This window comes from Megascapheus bottae, chromosome 5, assembly GCF_031878675.1.
Source record: "Megascapheus bottae isolate mThoBot1 chromosome 5, mThoBot2.hap1, whole genome shotgun sequence".
NCBI classification, from domain to species: Eukaryota; Metazoa; Chordata; class Mammalia; order Rodentia; family Geomyidae; genus Megascapheus; species Megascapheus bottae.
The window spans coordinates 33,901,907-33,914,215 of record NC_143513.1 but is presented as its reverse complement, the minus strand read 5'-3'; the positions used below and the strand labels follow the sequence as shown (position 1 = coordinate 33,914,215).

General features: G+C 33.7%; 1 protein-coding gene across 2 annotated transcripts in view; it reads right to left on the bottom strand.

Annotated features, from left to right (window-relative positions):
* Positions 1-5,662: 5,662 nt before the first annotated feature.
* Sema3a (semaphorin 3A) overlaps positions 5,663-12,309 on the bottom strand; it is a 415,318-nt gene continuing 408,671 nt past the window's right edge. For both annotated transcript variants that reach the window (XM_090332888.1, XM_090332889.1), the window contains 2 exons: positions 10,840-10,982; positions 5,663-9,097 (listed from right to left, as the gene is read on the bottom strand). In XM_090332888.1, coding sequence (XP_090189014.1) covers positions 8,642-9,097; positions 10,840-10,982 — 599 coding nt within the window. In that variant the 3' untranslated portion in view covers positions 5,663-8,641. The remainder of the gene's footprint in view (positions 9,098-10,839; positions 10,983-12,309) is intronic.

Below are 12,309 nucleotides of genomic sequence, written 5' to 3'. Positions count from 1 at the left end.
AAAAAATGTGCAGTTATATTTTTTTGTTTTCACATCTTATAAGTTTATAATTACAAAAATTTCAGAAATAGTGGTAGGAAGCTTTTATTCACTGGAGTCTATTCTACCCAAAGCTAAAGACATTTGTTTTGAGATGAAGCTCAGTGGCTATGTACCTGCCTAGCAAGTACAACACTTTGGTTTAAATACTCATTGCTATTAAAAACAAAATAAAATAAAACAAAAAACCCAAAAGACTAAAGATATTCAACAATACAAAAAGTACCCTATTGATGCAGTTTTTAAAGATAATTAAATTGAATATTACATTACTGAGTACAATAGTGCATGGTAAAATGTCACAGTAGTACAATTGGTAATGAAAGATAGCTACATCTGGCTAAAAATCTTAATCTATATTTAACAACACACTTTTAGCTACCAAAATAATCTTAGAAAGAAGTAGTATACCAGAGCGAATATATCTTTTTTCTGAAGTGTTATTTTTTTCCCACAGTCCTGGGTCTTTGAACTCAGGGCCTGAGCACTGTCCTTGGGCATTCTACCACTTGAGCCACAGCACCACTTTTGGCTTTTTTCTGTTTGTGGTACTGAGGAATCTAACCTGTGTCTTTGTGCATGCCAGGCAAGCACTCTACTACTAGGCCAAACTCCCAGCCCCTGAGGTACTATTTTTAAGTGGAAGATTGTAGCCATTGTACTTTCCTTTCTGTGGCCTGGTCCGTGGACTAAAGACTCCTGCACCCTGAGAAGCCAGCAGGAAACTTCACAGCACAACGGTATACTAAAAGACTTGTTATTTTGATGAAGAAAAAAAAAGTCTTTAGAATTTGGAATTTCTTTATATTCTTTATACTTTATTTTGATGTTTTAAAATTCTTTAGACCTGTATTAAGCAATACATATTTTGGAAGTTATATGTCCTGAGAATGAGTACAAAAATGTGGGTATGATTTTTGAATTTGCTACTAGTAAAGAATCAGCGTAGAATTTCCTTTTTGCACATGACGTTAAAATGTCAATAACTGCTATAACTAAGGAGTTATCAGTAAAAGCATAAAGTTGTTCTTACGACAGTTAAAATGTCAATAACTTCTATAACTAAGAAGCTATAAGTAAAAGCATAAAGTTGTTCTAACCACATACTGAGTCTTAAAATACCAATAATGTTAAAAAATATTTAAAGGGGGCAGTGAGAAGAATGCAGTCAAGAATTCATGTATATGACACAAAATCTGAAAAAAAAATAAAGGGAAGGGATGAGTCAAAGGGAGTTGAAAATGTTACATGGATGACACAGATCAAGGTGTATTGTAGTCATTAACATTTTTTGTTAAGTCCCCCAAAAATTTAATACATGTCCAGAAAAGTAAGAAAAAAGTGTGGGAAAGGTGGGTTGAGAGGGTTGCGTGAGAATGTGGAAAGTGAGGACATCAATCAAGATATACTGTATTCGTTAACTGCTTTATTGAATGGGAAAATATCTTTTGAAAGGTTAAAAAAAAGTTCCTTGTGGGAAATCATTTTCATTCGCAAAACTTTTTTTTTGGTTGGTCGTGGGGCTTGAACTCTGGGGCTGCCTCTTCATCTCAAGGTTAGTGCTCTACCATTTGAGCACTTCCTTATATGCAAAACTTTTTAAACTAAATATATTTAAATGGTTTGTCTATTTGTAATAATTAGTACACATCTAGGAATCTCCTTGCAGAGGATTACAATAGCTCAAATCCTATGTACATAAGGTCATATAGGATGAAACTAAATGAAAGGACCTTCAGGATATGGAAACAAGAGCTTTATCTTGTGTGATTGTTGTTCTTAATGTACTGTTATTTCTCTTCTCTTTTTTTGCCCTTATGGTTAATCTCATATTGTTACTGCTTCTGTATTGTTACCTTGTATATTATATATAAGTTTGTTTATGATAAATAAGAAGGGAAGGGGGAAAACAAGATAATTGGGAGAGGGTAGAGGGAAGGAAATGGGGACAAAAACATGAGAAGGAGTATCAATGTGTTGAGAAGTAATGCACCTACTACCTGGCAAATGTAACTATAACCCCTCTATACATTATCCCAACAATAAAAAATAAAGTTAGGAAACTGAAGGAGAAAACTTAGTAATGGTATATTTATACAGTTAATGAGTAGAAACATGTTTGACCCAAATAAAGCAATAGTAGGGTAACATATGCTCAGATTCTTAATTAACTATATCTCATACTTGTAAGAATTCAGTCCACTCAGTAACAATAAACCTCATATGAATACTGGATACTTTTTCTGATCCTATTTCTTAATTATTTGGTATTCTATTATTATTTATTGAGGTGATTAATGACCTCAAACCAATTAAAATATACATAATGTCAACTGACATGCTAATAGGATCAAACTAATACAAGAAAGAGAATGAGCAACAACTGTGAAATTGGTAGATGGTTACAGAGCGAAGGTAATACACATGCACGAAGCTTCGTCAGTAGCTCTACTGAAGTGAAATTTATTGAAAGGCATGTAGAAATCTAGACTTTAAATGACCTGGTTCATAATTAGCTACAATTTGGAACACTGAATGAGTAAAACAAACATATTTGAGGACTATTAGAAGTACCACTTTCATTTGAAATGTAAGTATACAAGCTCTTCTGAAAATTGAAGTTCCTTTAAAAAACAATAAACGAACCAAAACAAAAATTATAAAGTGAAAAAGATGTTTGATTGAGGATACAAGCTTTGTCTTAAAAATTTTAAATTTCCCTGGTCTTAGCTATCAGCAAAACAAAATATTTAGAACCAGGCTACATAAACAACATGGATTAAGATGCATTTACTTGTGGTCTAATACTCCAGAGTCCTTACAAAGTAAAGAGGGAATTGAGACTCCAGAATTAGCCAAGCTGTGATGACTTGAAAACATTTCTGAGAACTTTGGCTAAAGTATAATATAAATAAACATCACATATTGTATGTATAATGTTTAGAGTAAAAGAAATAAAATACGTTTTTTTGCTATATAAGGCAAAATTGACCGTTTAAAGCATTATTGGTAAGGAATTGAGAGATTCAGTAAGAATCATGGCCTCCTATTTCTTTTTCAATTTTTTTCTTTTCGTTTTCCCTTTCCTCTTTTATATAAATCTCTCTTCTTCCCTCCCTCCTGTACTCCCTCCTTCCCCACTCTCTTCCTTCCTTCCTTCCTTCCTTCCTTCCTTCCTTCCTTCCTTCCTTCCTTCCTTCCTTCCTTCCTTCTTTCCTTCCTTCTTTCCCTCTTCTCTCTCTCCCTCCCTCCCTCTCCCCCTCTTCCCCGCTTTGCTTTCTTCTTGTTTATTCACTTCTCTTTCCCTTCTTTCTCGTCCACTGTCTCTTTTCCCCCATTTTAAAAATAAGAGGCTTGCCTGTTAATCGTGTTGGTTAATCTCACCTGGAAAATTGTTCCTATCTGATTTATTCATACCAGTTCAGCCTTGAACTGAAAAGTTGAACTGGATCTTTTTGAAGCCATATTGGTAATTAGCAAGGTGATTCTAGAATCTAAGGCAAAATATTCTAAAATTAGATGAATGAGGTCCTATTGGTGTAAGTGACCTATAAATGAAATTTCATTTGAACTGCAAGTGCTGAGGGATCATGCAACTAAGTTAGTGTCCCAAGTAAGCATTTGTGGGAATGATTTTAGTTGAAGCATGGTAGGTTGACCTAGGGGAAACATTTTAGAAGAAAGAATAGTTTGCAGATTTTTATAGGAATACTGCTCAATCCTATCTCTCCAAGTGAGTAAAAATAAATAAGGTGAACATTACCAAAGAGGATGAGAGGGGTGGATGGGGGAGGGAATAAGAGGTAGAATGTGAAGAGATAGAACATACAGCCTTGTGTTCAGGGATGAGAAAATAGTTTGCAACAACTAGAACTTTGGGAGAAAGCAAAAAAATTCATGGACCCAAGTAATGTGATACTTCTTTAAATAAAATGCTCTATTTATTTGGAATATTCTTTGAGAGGGGGGAGAGAAAGTAAAATTCAGACCTGTCCTTTCTTCTTATCTGCACTACCCAAATTATGCTTGTCTTTGTATCTTCATCTGCACAAAACTGTGATTTTGCAATTCATCACGCAAATGACCCTTTCCATGATCTCTCTACACTCATTAATTCTTCTCTTCTTTTTGAACCTTCAGCATTTTTTTCCCTGAATTCCAATTTGGCACTTGCTGATCTTCAAAGTGGCATTTTTCTACCTTTACTATGTTCTCTTTCTGTGCCAGGCCTTGGAGACAGAAACAAATTGGACAGGGACTATACTCATTAAGCTTGTAGTGTAGGAAGAGGGATAAGGAAATAAGCAAATCACATCACTACAAGTGAGACAATGAAAGGAAAGTACATGGCACAGATTCAGCACAGAAAATGTGGCTATTTTTTTCCCTGGGCTACTCAAATTAGGAAAGAGTCGCTATGCATAATAATGATAAATCATGTCCCTGTTTTTCTTATTTTAAGGTAAGCTCTGACTTACACATTTCAGCAACCTTGTCACCTAGCGATCTTATCAATTATTTGATCTTGACATAACCAAACAAGATTTGCCTGTAAAACTTAATAGGTATGCATCTGCTTACACAAGATATAATGTCTAGATGCTTTGATTTTTTGCACTCAAAATCATTATCTTCTTGTATGATTAGGTGTTATTTGATACCTCTGGCTCTGGCTGTGTGCATCTGCATGGTGGAAATGAATATATTTTCTTTGGTTATGCTGGCAGTGGAATTGCCCTATTTGAGGCAGTTTTATTGTCTATTTCATTTAGAGTCGTTTTGGTCTATTAATTAATATATCAATTAATCTATTAATGATTGTCTTAATACAACAATCATAAAGCAATATATTATGGTAATTAATTAATAGATTAATTACAATTAATAGAATAGCCTCTTCAAATATTATATTGAAAATTTTTGAATTCTGAAAAAGTCTTTTGCAGACCTTTAAAAATACTGTATTTCTGTATGAAAACATGTCTTTGCTAATATTAATATTGACTTTAAAATTACAAACAGAGATTAAAGTAAAGCAATGGGCGCCTTTGGCATTAGGCCTGGTGATAGCTAACATATCATCACTCAAAAGGTGATGTTGAGTCTCTTCGTTAAGTTTGTCTCTGAAACTATGGTAGATTTTGGTTAAATTGAAATATATTTGAATAAACAGATTTCTATTAAATTTAAATTGTGTACAAAATGAATTCATAAGAGTGCCTTCTTTTAAAAAAAGTTATAGCAGTGACTCCATATTAGTAAAAGCTTGCCTGTGCTAATCATTCAGCTTCTTTATAGCTCCTGAATGAAAGCAAACTGTTTATGATAATGTTTCACTATAAAGTTTCATCTCCATATTTTCTTTTCTGGTATGACAAAAAACGAACAATATTTAATTTAAAGGGCATAAAATTCACATCATTACCATAAATATAGAATCCAGTTTACAGATGACTACAATGAAGAAATCTGTTATCTAATTATGCAGCAACCTGACTGTGCTTCTCAAATTTGTCTAAGCTTATGTTCCTTAACACCATATGCTACAGGGAACAGTAAAGACATCTGAATTCAAATATTTTGAAGAAATATGTATTTAGCAAGTGAATACATGCTAGAAGGAATCATTTACAGCAGCAGTTGCATTACATTTTCTCTTCAGTTTTCTCGTTCCCATCTGAAATGCAGTGACAGATACAGATATGGAACATACTTGCTACCTAGCAAGAAGCATGCTTACTGAATGGGCACACATCTTCTGCCCTTAAATAGTACATAAGCCACTTTGTCCCCTGTGTGGGCAAATCTTGCATTTAAATGAGGTTCACCACACTAAAATGGAGTGTTTAGAAAGACTTGTATTTTACACTGTTCTTCTTTGCAAAATTATTTACATCTCTTTTGCCTAATGTGTAGGTAGCAAATGTATTAAGTACACCATTGAAAGTCACTAAATTATACAGAAAAATAAGCATTAAGTGTGCATTTGCATGCATTTACATTTTACATTTGATTTCAAAGGGGCCATAATAATTCCTTAGCCGTGATACATCATTTTCATACATGAAGATGGTTGATATGATCTGCCCAAGACTCACTACTTGAGTCTCTCCGCCAAGTTTCAACTCTGATTTTACATGCATATGCCAAAGTCTATTAAAACTAAATTATTTAATGGGGCACTGATTCTTTTCCGTGCAAACTTCCCTCTCTCAATACACATTGGTAGAGTTATGATGGTAATGGGAATTATTTATCTGTATGTTAATAGCTACAATTTTCTTTGAAAACATAGACCTGTTGCATATAAAGACATGCCAGTAGATTTGTTTGTGTCTGATACTTTAAATTGAAGGATATGATATTTTTCTATTGATATCTCATAACATTAAACAAAATGCATTTAGATTTTGGAAGGCTTCCATGAGGTTATCATCCAATCTCTATCCCTTCAAATCCTTCATTGTTAAGGACTAGGAAAAATAAGATACTTCTATTACATATAAATCTGTTCCAGCTGAAAGCTTTGAATGAAATACAATACTGAGTTTTAGCATCGTTAAAACAATAAACCAAAATAAAAAAAATTGCCCTGCTTTTGGGGCATTCTGTTCTTTGATTTATATTTCAAACACTATTTTATATACAGGAGTGTGTTCTTTAAACAATTTAACAATTCATCTTCCATTTAAGGACATACTTCCAAAGGCAACACCCTGATTAGTCAATGGAACCTAAAATATGATGCACTTTTCTGGCTTTTATTTGAAATAAATGTCAACAAATTGTTTATTTGAATAATCATTAAAACTGAAACATGATCTCCCATCTGTGAAACAGTTCAGCTGAGAGGGAATAACAATTCAATGTGTTCTGAGGTGAGAAATTAATGCTGAGTTAATTAAAATCCCAAGACACCACAGTTAAAATTTCAATGTCACTTCATTAATTAGCCAAAGGATATTTTCATTTTTGTGCTTGGTGAAAATCTAGGTAAGAATACCTGAAAGGAGTGAACACAGTGCACAAATGTATTATCGTGCTGAAAATCATTGCTGTCTTGACGTCAGTGATTCTCAAGGAATCATCAACAGAATCTTCATTTAAAATGCTTTATTTTATCTTCTAAATTATTATGGGAAAATAAAAAGTTTACATTTTCTAAGTGTGGGTTATGTCCTGTAAAATAGTTTGTGTAATTGTCACTCCTGTTTTCATGAAAAGTCATGTAACCCTTATACATATATATACATACATATATGTGTATATATTATATATATGTATATATATAATTTTCTCAAAGTGAGATAAGAAGCAGCTGACTTAGAAAGAAACAGTTGTGGAATTCAATTTTACAACGTTGTTCTGAATAGGTTTGATTTTTCTCTCATTTCCAAAATCATATAGTAGCTAAAATAATTCCTCCTGGAGTTATTACAGAGGTTTTATGTCTCAAACACCATGTGAGTTTCAAGCAGAGAATTAAGAAATGTTTTATGTTAATACTATATAAAGTCACTGCTTATTATTTTGATGAAATGTGTTGTCTACTTTCTTTTCATTTATCTTCTATATATCATAAAATGTAGTCAATGACCAATTTTCTTTACTTTTATGCTGTATTAATTCTCTGGTTTTCTAAGAACATTACACAAGTTAGAATTAACTTCAATAATACTTGAAGAAAGGGAGTGGAGTTGTAAAGTTTTCTTTTGTTTCATTTCTTCAGAGAAATAAAGTAGCATATCTTTATTTGAAGAATTAACAGTTAATTGTATAGATATGTCTCTGGAGAAATACCAGTTATCCCATTTATAGAACTGAAAACAAAAGTGTGGAAAGAAAAGCAGCACACAATTGGAAAAAAAAATTTAAACAAACTATATAGCATGATAACTGTAAGAAACCTACTCTAGTTTAGAAAACAACTAATTTTTACTGCATATTTGTCATGGTACATTTAAATTATGGTTTTAATAAAATACATCTTTAGGTCAAAGCTGAAAGAAGACATCAGTAGTAGATCAGTGTATTCCTTTTTTTCTCTTCTGTATGATGGATGGTTTATGTTGTTTTTTTTTAATATTTCCACAGACCATTTCATTCAGTATCATTTTACTTATTTTACTCCTCCAGTACATACAAACACGAGTGCTGGTAGACAAAAATATCCTTGAATCCAACCACATTTGGGAATATTCATCAGTTACTAAATCCATGCAGTTTATTTTGAAATTTTAGTTCAATAAAATGGCTTTGCTGATGCAGTTTTTTCTTCCTTTCCATGTCTATATGCCAAATGACATTTTTATTTCTCAGGCAAAGAAGAACATGAAACCTGTACAATGAAATCTCCCAGCAAACATGAAGTCGCTGTCGTGGACTTCTGAGCTCACCTGTGTTCTCTATTAGGTGTTGGAATTAAGAAGAAAGCCTGGTAGGAAAGTAACTCATGGACTTAATTTATATAAGTGGTGGAACTCAGCTGAATTTCCCACCATTGTAAACATCCACATAATGCCATGAAAAAAAGTTCATGTATATTGCATTTTATTTCCAGTTATTTTTCTAGGCAAGTTTCAATTTGTTTGAGGTTTCCATCTTAGACACTCCTGGGTGCCCTCTCAAATTCGTGGGTCCTCCTGTTTCTACCTTTCTTATTTTCCTGTAAGTGCTTCCATTTGTTACTGTTCCCTTGAGAGTGTCCTGGCCTCTGCCGACGTTGCTTTCGGTCTCTTTTCCAAACTTGTTCACAAAACTCGTCCATTGTGTTCAGATTGGGGTGGTTGATGAGCTGCATGAAGTCTCTGTACCAGACCTTTTGGCTAGGGGTCATGCTGTTGGACAATTCTTTGGTCTTAGAGCCATCACCATCGTCATATCTGTGAAGAAGTTCTTCCAAATGTTCTGTGTCAATGACTTCCAAGGTGACTTTGAGAAGTGTTTGCATGAACCCGTGCTCCACTGCATGGCACAAGTATTTTCCCGAATCCTTCCGCTGCAGACTGCGAAGCAGGAGTCCTTGCTCTGTCCTGATTATATGATCGTCCACTCTGATCTGATGAAAAAAAAATTAAAAAAAAAACACACAGTTAATAGAAAAAAATACAATACGGAACTCCACGACAGTGAAAATACAAGTACAGTTTAATAGAAACCAAAATTTCTAACTTCCAGAAAAATGACAGAAACTTCTCATCTGGAAACACACACACACACACACACACACACACACACACACACACACACCTGTGTGTGGTCTCTAAGATGCACTGACCACTGACCAATATTGACTGCACCACAATTTTCATAGAATGCATTATAATAATTTAAACGATTCTAGGTAATCTAGAAGAAAATACCCCAGACTGAGCTTTATTTTTATGGACTCAAAACTACATATATGAAAATGGCACAAACTTAATACTAAAAAGTAAAATTAAAGCTATACCCATGAAATGAGAAAACAACAGAGCATTAAAGGGAACCAATAAGATTTGGAAGAAATGAAAAAAGAATAGCCGCTTACAAAGCAGAAGAAAAGAGATGCAGGATTTCAAGTGTAGCATTTTTTTAATGGGGTCTAAGGCATGGTGTCAATAGGCAGCCATGCTTTATAATGTATCAAATCTGATTTTACTTTGAACCGGATTATAATAGAGACTTGGAAAGCCTTACCTGACAAGATACAAAATGAATCAACCTCTGTCCATTGTATAGCTTAAAATTACTTAAAATGTCACATTGGCTCTTGGAACTAATTTTACCTTACTATTCATATTGTGATTGCAATTCATAATACATTGTACAAATTAGCTAAACAGAGTGGTTATTTATTTAATTACTCTGAAGAGGGCAAAAGAAGGAAGGAACCCAGAGCCTCTGGCTGGTGATGCCGGCTCTATCCTGATTGAGACGCACACAGCATCTCATGCTTTGCTATTTTTGAGGTATGCTCTTGTTTTAAATTGGAATTGTCCTGGACTGTGCTACCCTATGTCTTTGTGAGGACAGGTGCTTGTCATTGCTACCAGATATGATGATTTCCTTCTTGTAGGAATAATTGTGTCCAATCATTGACTTTCATGGAGTTTTGAAGTGTTATTTTTGCTCAGACTGGTTTCAATCTGAGATCTACTAATTTCTGCCTTTCAAGTAGCTAGGATTAAAGTTTTAGCCACGGTGCCTGCCCAGCCTTATTTAATGCCTTTTAAACAGTGTTAAAGGCTTGAAGTTCTCACAAAGATATTTTTGATAGAGATGCACTACTCACTTTTAAAGGAAAAATGTATTAATAGAGGAGGAAGATCTACTATAGTGTAATCAAAGTTAAACCTGTGACCTCAACTGTCTTATCCTAAATCTAAAACATTCCTCTTCAATTTGAGGAAGAAGTTGTGGATAAGGAAGATAATTTTGAATATCATTTATTTACTTGAAGGAAAGTTAAAATTACTGGAAAGATCTCATTTTTAAAATGCATAAAAAGAGATAAAAATAAGCATTTAGTTGATAAACATGGTAAGAGCTAAGCACAGAAATATGGAGACTCCAAAATGTATATTCAAACTACTTCTGAAGCAGAAACTCTTTCCAGGTCAAATTTGTTTCTATAACTCCTACCACATATCTGGCATGTAATCAGTCCACAGTGAATATTTGTATAACAAATGAGTGGCTGGTTGAGTAAGGAAAGATAAGAGTTTTGAGTATTTTTTTCTTCCATTCAAGGCAACAATAGTGGGGTTACTTATCCATGCATGTTAGACTGAAATAATAGGATGGATTATAGTCCACTACCTCTTCTTTTTTTTCTTCATTTCGCCTCTGGAATTGCCAGTAAACCAGAGCTCGCTGAGACTTCGGACTGCATTCCAGGAATGTGCTACTATTCTCTACTCCATAGATGATTCTCTCCTCCAAGCTGTGGCCATGGTGATTATCTGGACAGTGACAAGAAATGAAGAAATGTTAGAGATGTTATCTTAACCTAGCAAAGTATTTGTTTGGAAATGCAGGAGATAAGCTATTGCCAAACTGGAAGTTATTTTCAAATTGATTGGAGATGGCAGTAATGTCAATAATATAAGCTTTTAGATTTCAATTGCCAACCTAAAGAGAATAATCATTTTCTTATGGGTTGTATAAAGCATTTGCAGAGTTAAGTTTACCAGTAAATAGTATTGCACTAAAAAAAATCAGTACTGCATATCTTATGACCATGTATACCATGATCATACTATTAAGAAATTATTTTCATCCAAAGACCTATGCTCAGAATAATGGGGCCAGTATGTATTTTGCCAATCTTAATAGAAAAAGTGTTGGGACTCGACTTTGGTGAAGAAGGATCTGTTTCTGAAAAAATTATTTTTATTCTGTGATTTTGTTCTTCATCTGTAAAATTAAACTTAAAAACCAATAATGTTTACCTAATGTTTTACAGAAAAGAAAGTTCAGAAAGTTTATCCTCCCTACCAGTAACCTCCAAATAATTGCCATTTTTTTCTTGAAGATTGATTGGTGTGAGATGTTTGAGATGGCTTGGAAGGATGACACATAATTATGCAATGTGGTTTCAATTGTCTTTATTTGAAAAGGACACATCTTTTATTATTTTCAAGAATTGGACTATGAGATATGTTCCCATATGTAATAAAATGCAGTAACACCAAAACATGTTTCCTGATTAAGTTTCTATTATTTTACCCTTGATATAACCTCTTACAATGTGGTAAGTAAAACACAGCTCAGATCAAAAGTAAGACACAGGGAATCTAGGTAAAGCTCTTTTAAAGAACAAAACTCCACATTACATTCTATAATCCTGTTTCCTTTATGACATTTTGTGCAATCTGGAACTCATTAAATTAATTTTAAAAATAATAAATCGATTTCCCATACATAGAAAACTGACAGTGCAGACAGATAAAAAAAATTTGCTCTCTATTTGAAACTCAGTTAGGTTTTATTTTAAATAAATGTATCCCCACCATTTTCTTGGCATCTCCATGAGAGTTTTACTCTTGTTTTGATCACCTTAACATTTTCATCTAGCATGACCCATAGCATTTGCTATCAGTAGGTTTAGAGCTTTCCAAAATGCTGCTTATATTCAGTCCTTTTGCATGACGAATGACCCTCATCTCCTAACTTTCACCTGCTGCAGTTCACGCTCTGTTATCTCCAGGGATGTGAGCTTTAGAGGATGTCTGCTTTTCGGTTAGCCTTGGTATAGAATAAAATTGCTAATAGAGGGAATTAGTTCTT